The sequence below is a fragment of the Anguilla anguilla genome, chromosome 6 (assembly GCF_013347855.1).
Source record: "Anguilla anguilla isolate fAngAng1 chromosome 6, fAngAng1.pri, whole genome shotgun sequence".
Lineage (NCBI taxonomy): Eukaryota > Metazoa > Chordata > Actinopteri > Anguilliformes > Anguillidae > Anguilla > Anguilla anguilla.
This window is the reverse complement of record NC_049206.1, coordinates 4,100,228-4,117,924: the sequence shown is the minus strand read 5'-3', so window position 1 is coordinate 4,117,924 and position 17,697 is coordinate 4,100,228. Positions and strand designations below refer to the sequence as shown.

Below are 17,697 nucleotides of genomic sequence, written 5' to 3'. Positions count from 1 at the left end.
ATACTCATTATGTAACAGTTATTCACAGCCATGAACACATTAAGTCGAGTTCACACACTAATCACAGGCTTGGTCAGATAGTTATGACAAGTCACACCAGAATGAGGCACGATGACAAGATATAATAGACCTGCCACATCAAGATAACAATGAAAGTGCAATATAAGTGCTGGACGAAGACACAAGTGTGATATGAAAGCGCTAGAGGATCAAGATAAAAGGACACATGCTAGATTGGGAGCACCCTGCAGAGTAGTGACAGTTAATCCAGGTACGGTTTGAAGAGGTGCGTCTTCAGACCACGGCGGAAAATGGGCAGGTGACCGAGCGGCTCGTGGAGGATTAACGCTGAACGGCTTGTGTAATTCAATGCATCTCCAACACGTGAAATTTCGTGGGCTACAGGCAGGTTCCCAGCGGACGCACGTAACCGCGACGACTTACCGCCAAAGAGCAAGACGCGACGCACAAGGGTCCCGTCGGGTCTGACAAAAGGCGAAGGGCTTTAACTCGTTACGAGGGGCGCTAATTACGGTCACATTAAACATGTATAGCCATGAATTATAGATGCCTTTTTTTTTTGCTTTTCAAAGTACAGCTTGTCGAGTTAACAAGTTTGCAGGTGCGGTCTCGTACAACGTTGGCAACGACTTCGCCGGCAGGGTTCTGAAAAGGCCGTTTGTTTGCGTGCATCGTCACTTTTAGGGAAATACACCGGTTTATCTTTGCTGACCACATTTGCAGAAGTGTGTGAATTACCTGTTGGACCGGTAGAGGAACTACATGTCTGAATATTGTGTTTTTACAGATCAGACAGGCTGTACAGGTGCTCCCCCGACCTGTTGAGGGGGATGAGGTGGTGATCCGGGACGTGTAAGCCCAGCTGAAAAATATGGCCGTTTTCTACACTTCGAGCTGGTCATAGCTAGTCCGTGCCTGGTCAAAGCTTTGCCTCTAGCTGGACCAAGCAGGTCAAAGCTGGTAGAATAAGCTGGTGGTCAGACTGGTGGACTGGTTGACTTGCCCAAGCCGGTCAGCTGGTGAACAGCAGGTCAACCAGCCAAAGGTGTCGAAAACAAGCTTAAACTGGTTTGAGCAGCAGGGAGGTCCGGGGGTAGGACGGGCCGGCCACACAGGCCTGCTGGTTGTGATGCGTTTTAGTGCAGGTTTTATTGTCATTGGTCGGCTTAAGAATCAACACGCCTCGTTTCCAAGCCCTAAACTGGTCAAGTGAAGGAAAACCAGCGGCTCTCTAGGACTGGTCTCTACAACACCCTGGTCTGATCTGAGAAGATAAAAATCTCAAAATGGTCACTTAAGTTTAAAATAGCCTGGCTATATAGTAAGGCCTCTAACTTAAGTTCTCCCATGAGTATTATGGCTCAGTATTTTAACTCTTCAGTGCTAAGCAAAGATGTTTACATGCACTTCCCTTCATATATGTCCTACATGAAAACTCCTATTCCAAGAGCGAGAGGGCCCCCTAGCGAGACACAAAAACTAGTGCAACACTCAAAGGATAAAACAAGCCTTGAATATTAATATCTATGTTTCCAACCAAAAAAAAAAAAAATCTTAAGCATAGATTGTTTAATTGGTTTTCTGTTTATCCAATCTGCATCAAATTTTATATGATTTAAAAAAAAAAAAAACCATTAAGCTGATTTGATCTAAAACTGATGCACCACCGTCTTCCCCACCATTGCCGCGACATCCTTTTGTGTGAAGTGTCAACACCCTGGCTTGAGAAGACGGGTCCAAAAAAAGCTGTTAAACCATGGTGTCATGATGCTCTGCTTGCACATTCAGAAAACAATATGCTTGGGGGTCCTGGATTAAATAAAAACAAAAAAACTGCAATTTGATCAGAAGATTTAGCAGTGTGTAGAGGGGCTTAAAGGCACATGCAATTATGTATGTATGTATTATCAATGCCAAATGAATGTAATGTAATGTAATGCAATTTGGGCCAGCACAACACTGTATTTATGCACAAAAAGACATCTAGCGAAGCACTGTTTACAATGAATGGCACAAAGGATAACAAAAAATAAGAAATTTATTGCCCCGTTTCAATTCTGAACATCATATGCCAGTGCTATTCTGGTTCTGCTAACAGTGATAAACCACTTAAACTAAGGTAACTCATTTTTAAATAGGAAAACAAGAGCAGATGAGATGTTAACATTACACATTGTGTTCACTTGACATTCCCTCAGACACAAAACATGGGCAGGCCTTCCCACAACTTGGAAAAACAAAAAATTGTAAACTATTTACTTTATTACTCCCCTCCACAACTTCTACCATTGTGTTGGTGTCACTGTGAACATCATAATTTAAAAACTGAGGAAATTAAAATGTATTTTGAAAGGGGTCTCGAATTTTGTCCGTTAGAACACAATGGCATCACACAGGTCATAGATGCACGGATGGCTCGCGGGAGTCGGGGCCAGAGACTGTAAAAAGGTCGGGGCACGCCCACTACCCTTCTTGCTGCTGAACGAACGGATTCGGAATGGCTTCCATGCCGTCGTGCGGAGAGATGAGCACCACGGACGTCCCGCGACACACGACCAGGCCCAACTGCCTCGTGTCCTCGGTTAACTTGTACTGGTCATCTGGGTCTGCACACAAAAGGTGAGAGATTACCTGGATGGCACACCGTTTGCTACGCGACCGTTGGATCAAGTCTTGCAAGTCGCCGCAATGGAAATGTAATTATTATTCAGTCACTGAATCATGAGTCTTACCTCGCATGTACTCAATAGTGCCGTCAAGTACCAGATTCAGAAGTGGATCAAAGCCTTTCAGAACCCCACTTGCTGTAGAAAAACGCACAGGGTTTAACGCTACAGAAGTCTTAATGCTGTATCCACCCGAGTCTGGCTCTTCGCCGTTCACAAATGCCTCGCTTAGTAATGTTCATAAGAGTAATTTTGGTAGCAAGTAGGCTACTAGGTATCTTACGTTAAATGGCAATATCAAACATTGGTTTTACCTTCTCGACCCCCTTGAAACTTGACTCGAATCGTCTTATCGATGTACTTCGACAGGTCAAATATGCTTTCCTTCTTTTTCTTCTCTTTATCCTAGGTTTGAAATGGGGAAATCAAAAGCATTTAAGCGAGTTTGTTTTTGTTGCAAAATCAGCCCACGCGTGTAAAGCAAGCGATATCCCATCCACACAAATATCCAACATCTTGAAGGTTTTTTTTTCATTCATAAAGTAGTAGCTATATGATCGTTTTAAAAAATTAAATATTTTTCATTCAGGTAACGCAAGTGATGTATCATACTCACCGCCATCTTTCAACTCTAGGCAGCTCCGCCTCTTGACTCTCCAACTTTGACCTTTTGGTCGCTTTATACCTTAATTTCGGTCAAAATGAATCGTACTCTATTATGTTTTCCTATCCCATGAAATGGCCATCTAGAAAGCACTTAATTATCAATTTAAATCGAGAATTCAGTTTTATCATGATTGACTGTTGAGTGGTCGTCTTTGATTGACAGCCCCGTACACGAATGAAAGTTTACCCATGTCGCAACGCTTGGCCAATAAGAGAGTAGGGAGGTGGACCGTGACTTAAGATGATTGACGTACTTCCTAGCCACACATGACGAGCACTCCCAGGAGCCGAATCGTAATTACCCAATCAAAAGTGTAATGTTGAATGGGCGGGGGATAGCTAAACAGCTGGAGCACTCACAGTAGAGCTACGCCGTGGAGTGGTAGACAAAAACATAGAAGGCGTCATGAGGAGTAGAATAACACTCATTTTTGGAGCTATATTTGTCAATCAGGTGAGTCGATCAAATTTGTACTGTTAATTTCCGCGTGCCACTAGAGGACGTGCGGTTTAGACGTGTTTAGCCATGTGTATTAAAAAATGTGTATTTTAAATCAGCGGACAGTAAATTCACGTTACGTTTACTAGCTAACGTTAGCTACACGAGAAACTCCGCCGAGCGATGGCGCTAAGTTTTCCTGATAGTGGAGGGCCTTGCGTAGAAAAGTAGAATAACTAACCCCCAGTCAATGCTAGCTAGTTAGCTAGCTAATTTTCTTCCTTGTTTTAAAACCCTTGCGGCAGCGATTCATACATAACAGACTCAAGTTAATGACATAATTTGCTAGCTGTCTGCCTTTGAATATTGTTTCGATCGTCTCCGTGTTTTCAATCACCAAATTCCCACGCGATATACATATATATAATTCGCTTATATCAGCTTATATCTTCCTTTGTCATCTGGTGCCAGAATAGCCTGAGGATGTAAACATTAACAGCTCACAGATCTTCCTTGTGTTTTTCATTGCGAGCTAACGACAGCTGTTCCACAACGCGCTCCACTGGTCCAGCTTGGAGAAAGTTGTAGTTTTTTGTTTCCTAACAAATACTACACGCACATACTTTGTGCAGACCAGTGTTGCTAGTCAGATCATTATGGAATTAATCGTTAGCTTGTCCTGTAGCAGGTTCAGGTTGCTGCCTGGATAACGTAAAGTAACGTAAAGTAAGTTGTTAATAAAAAAGAAATACTGTTTTTTATGACCTCCAAAGCCGTCACTGTGTTAAGGAAATGTACAAGAATATTGAGTATTTACACTTTTGGAAAGCATAAAGAGAGATTGATTGAAACGTAACCAAAACAGGTTATCTAACTAAACAAACAAAAAAAAACTAAAAAGACTTTAAACCGATTTAAATGTTTAATAATATTTTGCTGTAGCTGCTGCACTATCCAGTATGTACCGTGTGTACTTATATATAATAAACGTTTCCTTTGATTGACAGGTGCTGGGGGAATATGGCATGGCACATTTCAGTGAGAAGGGTGCGAAAAAAGGCAAAGACTACTGCATATTTTTTAACTCGCAGTGGGCTGGTCTACCTCAGGATCTCCACAAAGCAGTGAGTTAGCACCTTTCCTCCAGTGAAACACCAAGACTACTGAAGTTAGGCTCTGTTAAACCGTTCATCAACATGGTTTTGGCTTGTAAATTAAATGTTGACACGTGTCAACATATACACATGTTGACATGGTCCACAGTGTTTGCGTTGACGGAAAGTAGGCCGTGTGAAGTGAAGCGAAGCTGCTTCCAGAGAGGTGAGATTTTACTTTGGTGGTATGGGTATATTGCCAGAAGCTCAATGCAGGATAATCATTTGCTGAGCTGAGCTTGGAGAGAACCTCACGTTGCATTACAGTGCCAATTATGTTGGGCAGATACACTTACACTGCATGACTTAAGCAGCTTATGTTTATGTCTAGCGTCCATTTTGCACGGTTGGGTTTTTTTAATAGTCTCTTTTATGAAGCGGTCATTTCTGGCTCAAGTGCTTTTACTCGGGACTCCAGTTAGCGCTGCCCTATTGGGATTCGAGCCTGCAACCTCCCGGTGACGAGCCCGGCTCTGTAGCCGAGTCGGCGGCGCATCACGCCCCATTAGGCCTGCGCTAACTGCGGGTTTGGCCCGCCGCTTCCTGAGGGGGAAAATGCATAGCAATTAGATTCCAGAGTTAGCTGAAGTGCCACTTTGGGAAGGCGGCGGTGGGGGGGGGGGCTGGAGTTTGGCTCACTTTTGTGTGAACTGTCGGCTGTGCCTCCGCCCCGGTGTTTTCACGCTCGCTAAGTCTGCGAACGGGAAAGAACTTCAGTTAAGTTTTACCTTCTGGCGTTTTTACGGATGCTTTCATCCTGAATGAATTACACGGCCTTATTTTTTTCGTTAGGCCTCAGGCTCTAGTCTCCACCCCCCCAGTGACCCCAGACCCCCCCAGTCTCCACCCCCCCAGTGACCCTGACCGGGAACAAGCAGTTTAGAAAATCGATGGATGGATGTACTTTTTTGTTGTTGTTGGTGTTCTTCTCCAAACAGTCAATTTATGCAGCTGGGTATTTCAGTGATGCAATTCAGGTTATGTACCTTTACTCACGGGTACAGTGGCAGTGCCACACCTGGGAATCGAGCCTGCAACCTTAACGGTATATCGCATATTAATCACTAAACCAGAGATCATCTTATTTATTCTTCAGCGGAGTAATAAAATGGGAAGGGAGCAATTGGGCAGTTGCCTTTCAAACCTCCGCTGACAGTTTGATTTCTGTGAACCTGTCCAAATAGTGGCACCCCCTCAGGGAACTACAAGGCAGGGAGTTAGCACCACCCTTTTTGGGGAGTGGGGGTGTGTAAGGGAGGGTTCTGTGAAGGTGTACTTCCTGCTTCACTGTAGGGATCTAGAATAAAATTTTGGTGAGCGTCTGCAAAGTTCCATCGCCTTCCTGAATCTGGAAGTGTCAGTCGCTCATACTGTACAAAAGAGAAGAAAAGAAAAATGGCCGCTTGTGTTGTCAGACTCGACTTTTGTAGGCCTGGAAAAAAAAAAGTTTCATTTTGGAGAAAGCAAATGAAGGGAAACTCTCGTCTGATTGGTTCCTTCTCTGTGACCCAAGTCCCGCCTCCAGATCCACGACCTGACGTCGTCGGTGCTGTGCTCCCCCTCTGAGGTGCCCGCGGGGGGGTTCGCCAACCGCATTCCCATGGTGCTCAGGGGCAACTGCACCTTCTACGAGAAGGTGCGGCTGGCGCAGATCAACGGTGCCCGCGGGCTGCTCATCGTCAGCAAGGACAGGCTGGTAAGGCTGAGCCCCGACCCCCGACCCCTCCCTTCAGGCGCTCTGCTCCGCCCCCTCAGATCATATGCCACACCCCCAGATTACATGCCCCACCCCCCTCCCATCACATTATATGCCCTATGCCTGAGACCCTCCCCTCGATGCTCTGCTCCACCCCCTAAAATGATATTTCCTGCCCTATCCCCTCAGATGATGCCACCCCCCCTGACCTTCCCCTGATGCTCTGCCCCCCCCCCCCCAAAATTATGTGCCACGCCCCCTCCCCTCTGATGACATCACACCCCCTGCACCTTCCCCCCGATGCTCTGCCCTGCCCCCTACCCCTCCATTTGTGTGTCCTGCCATGTCTGTGTTCTGTGTTGGTTTGGGTGTAAATGCTGTTCAGTGCCCCCCCACCCCCCCTGATCTGTGTCCCTGTGCCTCAGACCCCGCCTGCTGGGAACCAGACGCAGTACGAGGAGATCGACATCCCCGTGGCGCTGCTCAGCTACACTGACATGCTGGACATCAGCAAGGTGAGGCTCGCAGCCCTTAGCAGTCCCCCGGGACATGAGCCTGCCGCGTAAAGTTAGGCGCCGTAGCTGGTGCAAGAGGGAGGTCGTGTGTAGAGTTAGGTAGGCTGAGGTAACCCATAATGCAAGAGGGAGGCTGTGTGTAGAGTTAGGTAGGCTGAGGTAACCCATAATGCAAGAGGGAGGTTGTGTGTAGAGTTAGGTAGGCTGAGGTAACCCATAATGCAAGAGGGAGGTTGTGTGTAGAGTTAGGTAGGCTGAGTGAACCCATAATAAATGCTTCAGCCGAATTGAACACACGGTCTCCATATTTATCATGTAATCTTATCTAATCATGTAGTCTGAGGTGAGTTTCATTGGCTGGACCGCAACAGCGGGGCCAGCCCTATAAACACGAATGTCTGTGACTGAGTGACTGAGTGATGAAGTTACACCATTGGTCGGCCGGTTCGGTCCAGCCATATACTAGGTTTTGACCTGGTCTTGTTAAGGGTGATTTTGATACTGTTTTAAGGAGGATAGTGACCCCCCGTTCCCCTTCCCGCGTCCCTTCTTCCTGCAGACTTTTGGGAAGGGGGGAGAGGTGGCCATGTACGCCCCAAAGGAGCCTGTGCTGGACTACAACATGGTGATCATCTTCATCATGGCCGTGGGCACCGTCGCCATCGGGGGATACTGGGCCAGCAGCCGCGACATCAGGAAGTGAGTGTGAGCCAATCCCGACCGTCGCAGTGATGACCGTAGCCTGCGATTGGCTGTAGCGTTGCCCAGGGAGGGAGGGTTAAGGTTGGCGGGTTTGTCTGCGTGTCTTCACGTGCAAGCCACCTCCTGTTCAGCTGGGAGTCTGCACCGCCTTACCTGTGCAACTCTACCTCTGCCACTCTACCTCTGCCACTCTACCTGTGCCACTCTACTTGTGCCATCTACCTGTGCCACTTTACTTGCACCAGTCCACCTGCACCACTTTACCTGTGCTGCTCTACCTGCAGCAGTCTACCTTTTCCATTCTACCTGTGTCAATCTACCTGCACCACTTTATCTGTGCCTCTCTACCTGCAGCAGCCTACCTTTTCCATTCTACCTGTGTCAATCTACCTGCACCACTTTACCTGTGCCTCTCTACCTGCAGCAGTCTACCTTTTCCATTCTACCTGTGTCAATCTACCTGCACCACTTTACCTGTGCCTCTCTACCTGCAGCAGTCTACCTTTTCCATTCTACCTGTGTCAATCTACCTGCACCACTTTACCTGTGCCTCTCTACCTGCAGCAGTCTACCTTTTCCATTCTACCTGTGTCAATGTACCTGCACCACTTTACCTGTGCCTCTCTACCTGCAGCAGTCTACTTGTGCCACTCTGCCTGCAGCGCTCCACCTGCACCAGTACAGTGTGTATTAGCATTGGCGCTGGTGCTGGGTGGGGAACCCAGGTGTGCTCTGAAGAGGTGGGTGTGTGTAAAAGCTGTTTGTGCCCTGCCAGGCGCTACATGAAGCACAAGAGGGAGGACGCGGCGGAGAAGCAGGACGAGGACACGGTGGACGTGACGTCCGTCATGATCTGCGTGTTCGTGGTCATGTGCTGCTCCATGCTGGTGCTGCTCTACCTGTTCTACGATCAGCTGGGTAAATTCCCCCCCCGTCCTGCACTTAATTAACCAAGACAGGTGACATCAGTCAATGTAAAATCCCAAGAACTGAAGAAGCCATTTATTTCTCTAGTTTGGTGTCTTGCCTCAGGCTTTGTCTTATTTTTTTATTTATTCATTTTTAAAAAACTTTGTTTGGAGGCTCACTTTGGGGTCTCACTTTGCCATTATTTTACACTTTATCTATTTTACACACATACATTCTTTCCATCCAGTCAGTTATGCAGCTGGGTATTTAATTAATTCAGGTGAAGTGCCTTGCTCAAGGACACAGTACAACAGCAGTGCCCTGACGTGGGAATCAAGCGTAGAGTTACAGCCCAGTTTCCTGTCTCTGAAGCCACAGTGCTGCTCTCAGGGTTTATCTCTCTGCTGTATTCGCACTGTGGCTCTGATTCCCACAGGAGGAACTGTTTTTTTTTTTTTTTTGCCATTTTCTCCCATTTTCTCCCCAATTTAGTCGTTATACCAATTCCCCCGTGTGTATCACGGTCCTGGTCGATGCGCTATCCCTCTGTCGGTCTGGGGAGGGTGTAGACTACCACATGCCGGCCTCCGATACGTGTGCAGTCGCCAGCCGCTTCTTTTCACCCGACAGCGAGGAGTTTCACTAGGAGAGCGTAACGCGCGCGGAGGTTCACGCTATCTCCCCCAGATCCCCCCCTCCCTGCTGAACAGGCCAACCAGTCGGAGTCGCTAATGCAACGATCAGGACTTATACCTTCACCGGCTTCCCACCCGCGAACACAGCCAGTTGTGTTCATAGGAGCGTCTGACGGAGGCCTTCTGTTGACTGAGCGCTCTCTCTCTCCACCCGTCTCCCCCCCAGTGTACCTGATCATCGCCATATTCTGCCTGGCCTCGTCCGTGGGCCTGTACAGCTGCCTCTGGCCTGCGGTGCGCCGGATCCCCCTGGGGAAGTGCAGGTGAGGGTCGCCGCGGTTACCGCCATCACCGCGACAGTCGGGATTGGCTCACACTCACTTCCCCGATATCGCGCCGTGCACCATAACAAACCATACCACTCGATATCACAGCGCTCCACACCACTCCATACCGCACTGTACCACGCTATACCAAACCAGTCCTTTCTGCAGCATACTGCATCATACGCCACCATATACCATACCTCATGGTACCACACTATACTTACCACTATACCGCACCAGGCCACAGTTCACCGTGCTTTACTACGCTGTACCGCACCAGGCCACAGTACACCGTGCTTTGCTACGCTGTACCGCACCATGTAGTTGTGCTCTGGGGGCGGAAGGGTGGCACCTTGTTCAGGATACTAACAGAAAACCAAAGCTGGGTATCTGCAGACCCTGTGGCTCTTGAGAACCAGGGTTGAGCAGCCATAGTCCAGAGTGATGCAGTGCTCTCTCTCTCTCTCTCTCTCTCTCTCTCTCTCATGTGTCGCCTGTCCAGGATCCCTGAGAATAACCTGCCTTACTGTCACAAGCGGCCGGAGGTGCGGCAGCTGGTGCTGGCCGCCTTCTGTGTGGCCGTCAGCGTCACCTGGGGAGTCTTCCGGAACGAGGACCAGTGAGTACGGTGTCCCCCAGGGGACAAAAGCCTGCAGCAGAACTCAGTTTCAACGAAGGCTCACAATTGCCTGAGCTGTGGCTTAAATTGTAACACCTCTACATAGTGAAATACAGTTCTTCTTTTGTATGGCTGAATATTGCTGGAAAAAAGAAATTAAATAAGTCTGTTAGCTTCTTTATACTTTATGCACATACTTATTGGTAGTTGTTGGCTGTTGTAGCACTGCTCTTTTTTGTAACAGTTATTGGTTGTTGTAACCCTGTAGTAAGGTTGCTGTAACCCTGCAGTTAGGTTGTTGCAACCCTGTAGTAATGCTGTTATAACCCTGTTGTGAGGCTGTTATAACCCTGTAGTAAGGCTGTTATAACCCTGTAGTGAGGCAGTTATAACCCTGTAGTAAGGCTGTTCTAACCCTGTGGTAAGGTTGTTATAACCCTGTAGTAATGTTGTAATAACCCTGTGGTAAGGTTGTTATAACCCTGTAGTAATGTTGTAATAACCCTGTGGTAAGGTTGTTATAACCCTGTGGTAATGTTGTAATAACCCTGTGGTAAGGTTGTTATAACCCTGTAGTAATGTTGTAATAACCCTGTGGTAATGTTGGTTCTGTGGTTGACAGGTGGGCCTGGGTGCTGCAGGATGCGCTGGGGATCGCCTTCTGCCTGTACATGCTCAAAACTATCAGGCTAACGACCTTTAAGGTGAGCCACATAATGGCTTTGGGCCTGATTTACTAAGACCTTTAACGTGTGCAAAACCATTTGGCATACGTGAAACCAATAGCTTGACCTGTGATTGGTCATGGTTTTTGTTTTGTGCTAATCATTGGTTGTGATAATGAGGCCCTTAGTCTGAGAAGGATCAGTTAGGAGAGCGTGGGTTTAGCATCACATGAAGGGATTATATCTCCGTAGTAGATCTACACCGGTATATATCAGTTGTCTGTATTGTGATACGGATGCACTCTATTCCACAATCGCTGATGATGTCATTTCCTTTCCAGGCCTGCACACTGCTGCTGCTGGTGTTGTTCGTCTACGATATTTTCTTTGTGTTCGTGACCCCTTTCCTGACGATGGTGAGTGCCAGTGTTTTTCCATTCTGCATAGTATACCGGTGGGGATACATTCACCGGAATGTCGAGTGCGATATGAATATGTTGATTTCTGAAGATTTGAATAAGTTGATTATGCAGATGCTGTGGCTTAATGATGCTTCTTGTTTCCATGGTTACTGGCTCCAAGAGCCTCAACTGTCCTCCTTCAACGGTGTAGTTACCGCTGTTCCAATAAACCTAATGAATGTCGTCTCGTTTTAATTTTAATTTTAATTTTAATTTGGTCTGACTTGCAGAATGGGGAAAGCATCATGGTAGAGGTGGCGGCTGGTCCATCAGATTCTTCTACTCATGAAAAAGTGAGTTTGCTACCCCTCCGTTTCAACTCTGAGTGGGTTCTTTGCTTCCATAGGCCTGAAGTAGAGAACTTCAAAGCAGTGTTACTCCACTGAAGTAAAAATAGACTTGAGCGAAAAATCCCTTTTCCTTCATTGGAAATGTTTACTGATCATTATCAGTGATGGATCAGTGACAGATGTGCAGAACTGTGTGACTCAACGTGTTTCCTTTTCATGTAGAGGCTAGTCTTACCAAAGACCGTGTAGCAGCCAAGAAGTATGACTCTTCCATGGAACTGGGAGCTCCATTCCCAGAAGCTCCTCAGTTGCTCAGATTTAATGGGAACTTCTTAGTCAGAAGAGGAAGGAATGTGTACCTTGCGCCATCTCTGTGTGGATAAACTGTCTCTTACCGGTTTCCACAGCTTCCTATGGTTCTGAAAGTGCCCAGATTGAACTCCTCGCCCTTGGCACTGTGTGACCGCCCCTTCTCCCTGCTGGGGTTCGGGGACATCTTAGTGCCAGGTAAGATCACCTGGGCCTGGAAATATTTTCATTCGTTGCCTTCCAGTATTTTCCCTTAAATGCACATAAGACCATTACCTCATAATCTGTGAGCTTGTTTGTCTTATAGCTATATTCGCCATTTTGTATCTAGCTTGGAATGTAATTTAATATGCTGGGAAATGATTCGTATTTGAAAATGAAAACAAGGTCAGGTTTGTTTTGTTAGTTTTTTTTTTCTTTTTTGGACTTAACGAGTACTCATGTTGAGTCATCTTCCAGAACAATCCTGAGAAAAGTATGATGTCCACCCAATAGGGGGAAACACTTTTTTAAGGAAAACAATTTTGACGTAGCTTGGGAATTTTTTATTTTTTTTCCCACAATGACTTGTTGACGAAAAAGGAGAAGTGTAGGAGTGTGTTGCTGACCGCCATCTTGTGCGCTTTTTTCCTGCTTGTAGGCCTGCTTGTGGCCTACTGTCACAGGTTTGACATACTGATGCAGACCTCACGCATATATTTCCTGGCCTGTACCATCGGTGAGTGCTGACCTCCCTCTCTGCTCTCCTTCCTTCCTTTCAGACTGTGGTGCCCAGTCTTATCCGAAAAGGGTCGGTGTTGGTGCAGGTTTTTATGTTCAAGCCCAGTACTACGACACCTGATTCTACTTATCGAGGTCTTGATTGAAGACCGTGATTGGTTAATTAGTTGAATCGGGTGTCTTGGTGCTGAGCTAAAACAAAAATATGCACCCCCACTGGCCCTTTTTGGAGAAGGTTGGACACCCCTGGGTTAGACTTTGTAAGGGTGAAAACTGGATATGTAACCTGTCTCTTACCATATTTTGTCTGAGACATCAGTGCACATATAAAAAATTAAAAAAAATTTCTAGGCTTTCCGTGAAAAGTCTAATGTGAGAACTACTCGGAAGCTTCGTCAGTGTTAGGTGTGATGTTATTTGTGGACTGTGGTTTGTCTCGAGAAAGACCTGTGGATGACCTAGTGTCACTCTCAGGTCATGATGCGTCACACTGTTACGACAGTCTGTGCAGTCCGTCATGGGCTTGTGTAGTGCTTATGAAGTGTTATGCAGGGTCTTATGCACACTAGGTGCTCTCATGCACAGTTTTCCCAGTTTGTGTTTTTCTTACCGCTCCTTTGTCTGCCGTTGTGTGTTTGTGTGAATGTTTTCAGGGTGTGCCACGATGAAAGGTTCTTTAATTTGGCAGCAGTGATTCGGTTAACTTTGACCCCCTGACCCCCTGACCCCCTGACCCTCCACCCGTGTCTCCGCAGGCTACGGGATCGGGCTGCTCATCACCTTTTTGGTGCTGGCCCTCATGCAGGGGGCCCAGCCTGCCCTCTTATACCTGGTGCCTTGCACTCTCCTCACCAGCCTGGCGGTGGCGCTGTGGCGCAGAGAGCTCCCCTTGTTCTGGACGGGAAGCGGCTTTGTGGTGAATACCAGTTTTAATTAATAACCACTGCCTTCAGGGCCAAGTTACTGTTGCAGTTTACAGGAAGGTGAAGTACAAATGGGAGTATAACAGAACAATATTACGCACACACACACACACACTCACACACACACACACACACGTTCAGGTTCTGTTCCTGTCAGCTTCCTGCCAAAACTCCCACACCCTCCCCCTTCACCGTAGGCTTTTTTTTGCAGTCTGTTGCTAAGGGCAACAGTGTAATGAAGGTTTCGCTTTGCTTGTGTTATTGCTGGTGTGCTCTTCACTGCAAAAAAAAAAAAAAAAGCAGGCTCAATGGAGATAGGGTCCATTCTTAATGATTATAAACTCACATGACTTCATGGGCCGAGCAGCCTCAGGGTGCTGTAGTGTCATATCTGTCCATCGCTGACTTGTGACTGAAATGAAAGCTGTAGCTTTTCAGTGTGAAAGCACTAGATGTGGTTCAAATAACCACGTCGTTTGTAGCAGTTGGAATAACGCCTACCCTTGTGGGCTTTGCGAAGCCTCTCTCTCTCTCTCTGTCGCTAGTGAAAAATGATAAACTGTTAAGCTGAACTTTTCACTTTGTGGTCTAATGGTAAATGGACTGCATTTATATAGCGCTTTTATCCAAAGCGCTTTTACAATTGATGCCTCTCATTCACCCACACACTCACACACACTCACACACCAACTGTGAAAGGCTGCCATGCAAGGTACCAATCAGCTCGTTGGGAGCAATTAGGGGTTAGGTGTCTTGCTCAGGGCGGGGGATCGAACCGGCAACCCTCCGACCGCCAGGCAAACGCTCTTACCTCCTGAGCTATGTCGCCCCCTCAGAAAGCTGGCTATTGTGGGATTTTGGAGACCACCACAGTAAGGAGTGGCGGTCATTACTTCGGGACAAATTGCAATCCCGTAGAGTATTTATAGAGACTGACTTGACAGACTCCATTAACTCTCAGTTCAGTATGGTAATATCTTAATTCAAGCTCAAAGATATATATGTTCTCCGGTCCTTTGGACGCACCTTTAATTGTTAATCTTGCACATTTATGAAATTCTCCTCAGTGACGTTTCTGTCTGTCTGGTTTTTGGCGGTTGCGTCTTGGTAAATGGACTGCATTTATATAGCGCTTTTATCCAAAGCGCTTTACAATTGATGCCTCTCATTCGCCAGAGCAGTTAGGGGTTAGGTGTCTTGCTCAAGGACACTTCGACACGCCCAGGGCGGGGTTTGAACCGGCAACCCTCCGACTGCCAGACAATCGGTCTTACCTCCTGAGCTATGTCGCCCATCTTCCGGTGACTCATCACTCTACCTTCTGCCATACGCCCACAGAAGGACATGCCCCAGCCTGCCTTGGTCAAGGTGCCCATGAACTGCACTCGGACTCCCTCGGCCAATTGCAAGCCACAGGGCGCCGAAGCCACCAATCAGGGCAAGGACACTCCCCTGGTGCCGGAAAAGGCCGGCCTCCCAGAAGACCAACCCAAACGACCAGAATGACGGACAGCGTATTAGGGGTGGAAGTTACTCATTCATTTCATTTTTTAATTATTTTTCTATTTTTATTTTTATTTTTTTTGAGGGGGTGTTGAAACTCTTACAGAATTCTCCTTCTGAGTTCTGCGGGCTGGTAGACTTGCAGGTTTGCCACAGATGCAGAGTCACAAAGAGCACTGCTGCCCCCCCCCCCCCCCCCCCAGGGGAGCTCTGTTGGGTGTTTTTTGCTGGGGTGACCCCGCGGTGAGAGGGATCATCCCAGAGGTGGAGACTACATCTCTTTTTCCCCTTGTGCTCCTAGAGCTGTGTCTCTCTGCCTCTCTCTTTCTCTCCCTTTCTGTCCTGGTATTCTTGTCTTTTTCGCTGGTCTTTTGTTCCCTCTATCTCTCTCTCTCTCTCTCTTTCTCTTACTGGATCTCATTAACTTAACACCAGCTGCCTAGCAGTTCATCTGAGGCAGTACAGGCTCTGTGGGTAATATCCTCTTAAATCTCTTTTTAAATGTTTTGGTTTTTTTTTTTTTTTTTTGTGCTTTTGGTCTGATGGGATTCATCTCGCCCGGGCCAGTTCTGAACACTACGCTGTACCAGCTGAAGGGAGCCAGAACCCAGTCTGTATGGTGAGGTCCGTGGGGGGTGCAAGAACCAAAGGAGTCGGGGTCATTTTACTGGCCGTCTCCAGCATTCGTTTCATGTATACCTGACACCTAAATGTGTTAAGTCTGCATGTTCAGGTATTCATTGTGTATAGTGGGGTCGTGCAGTGCGCTGTATATGTATGTGTGGATATAGAAACGCGTGCGCACTGCATGTACATGGCATAGAGTTAGAGCAGTGTAGTCGAGTAGTTAGCGATGAGTCCATATTTCACTACTATGATTTTTTAAATAATGCCAGTTTGCGTTTCCCTTTATGTTTTGGTGAGAGACGCTGCTGGTCCTTCGGCATGCGAGGCGAGTGAGTGAATGCGTGCATACGCAGTACCCTCAGCGCTGTATCTGTGATCAGCTGCCATTTATTTCATCCGTTTTGGTTTTGTTGAATATGGTGGGAAAGGAGGTGGGGACACATGATACTTGCTGGTCTCGTAATTCGAGATAAAAACATAATTTGCTGATGCTGAACTGAACTGGACACAAAGTCTTTGTTATGTCAGTAGGCCACCTGTGGTGGTAGAGGCGTGCCATCCTGGTCAATTGCATAACATTTTTACTAAGAATTATTTTTAGTTTATGTATTATTATTATTATTATTATTATTTTATTATTATTAATAATAATCATTAATACCTGTTTACACATGCCGGTTCATGGTTAGAATGTTTGTGGTGGTATTTTCCCTTTAAACTTAAACCTAATGAATGGAAGAAGCAGGCATTAAAAATCTATAAAATTACCTCCATGGATATGCTAGTCAAAGTGCATTAATCCCAATGCATAATTTAAAATGTTGACTGGGGCATCTTCTTGAAAATTGCCAATAAACTTTCTTCTGGTGACTTCTACAAAGTGTAGATTTCCTAAATGACACTAATTGACCCCTTGTGGGGAATTAAATTCAGGGAATTAAAAAAATTCTGTATGGCTGTTTTTTTTTTTTTCTTTTTCTAAATTTCCGGATATTTTTTGGATCACCAAATGGGAAGAGATTGAATGACATTTGCCAATAACAACCAAAACGAAAAAAAATTTACAGTCACAACAAATTGCATCACACTAATTCATTAGATGCCAGTACATGATGGAGGTCACTTTTGTCACCTGGAAACAAGTTTAATGGTTTGTGAAGTGTAGCTAATTTGGCACGTGTTGGTGTTCACCCTTGCAGACCTGTGGGGGCTCTTCAATTAAGCTGCAGTGTGTTTTGTCCTTAAGAAAATATAAGCTTCCATTGTTTATTCTATTACTGACATGAAAGTATTTTTCAGTTGCAAAAAAATTAACTGAACGTGTTGAAGGAAATGGAACAGAAAAATATTATGCGGGAATTAATTAGGTTTTTTTTTTTGGGGGGGGGGGGGGGTTGGGCAGAGTTTTTGCCTGATTTACCTGCCTGTGACATGGTAATGCTTGTGACATTTGTTGATTTGACTTTTGCTGTCACTGACTGAAGGGAACCGGGTGGGTTTTTAGATGCCTCCGTTTAAAGACAATAAAGAAACATGCATTTCACCCCGGCCGCGTCTCATTTTGTTCTTGTGCATCTTCCTCGCGGGTCAGTCTTTTATTTGTGTGTGTGTGCGCGCGATACTCTACTGTGCATGTATTAAATGCGGCTGAGTACATTTCGCTAAAAAAAACACAGGGTTTTAAAAAAATTATAAAAACCACAGTACCACAGCATTACCCTGTTTTCTGCTATTACATTGTGTTATCTGAGAAGAATGGTAAATGTGATTCACTGAATAGTTTAACTGCTGAGGCCGTGTTGTTAAAATCACCTTCCAAAACGGAGCCAACTGCTGCAGCGCAGCAGTGCC

The 17,697-nt window shown here is 46.3% G+C and overlaps 2 protein-coding genes across 2 annotated transcripts; one reads left to right on the top strand and one right to left on the bottom strand.

Moving 5' to 3' along the window:
- Positions 1-2,041: 2,041 nt before the first annotated feature.
- On the bottom strand, positions 2,042-3,432 carry LOC118229829 (U6 snRNA-associated Sm-like protein LSm7). Its single transcript, XM_035422268.1, has 4 exons — positions 3,304-3,432; positions 3,002-3,092; positions 2,754-2,825; positions 2,042-2,627 (listed from the first exon to the last, which is right to left on the bottom strand). The coding sequence occupies exons 1-4, from the start codon at positions 3,307-3,309 to the stop codon at positions 2,485-2,487; spliced, it is 312 nt and encodes a 103-aa protein (XP_035278159.1). The 5' UTR covers positions 3,310-3,432; the 3' UTR covers positions 2,042-2,484.
- Positions 3,433-3,697: 265 nt separating this feature from the next.
- On the top strand, positions 3,698-17,392 carry LOC118229826 (signal peptide peptidase-like 2B). The gene is made up of 15 exons (XM_035422262.1): positions 3,698-3,807; positions 4,800-4,916; positions 6,460-6,642; positions 7,068-7,157; positions 7,717-7,856; positions 8,635-8,777; positions 9,630-9,726; positions 10,232-10,348; positions 10,971-11,052; positions 11,355-11,429; positions 11,705-11,767; positions 12,172-12,271; positions 12,714-12,791; positions 13,549-13,709; positions 15,055-17,392. Exons 1-15 carry the CDS (start codon positions 3,760-3,762, stop codon positions 15,220-15,222), a joined length of 1,662 nt encoding a protein of 553 aa, XP_035278153.1. The 5' UTR covers positions 3,698-3,759; the 3' UTR covers positions 15,223-17,392.
- Positions 17,393-17,697: the final 305 nt, after the last annotated feature.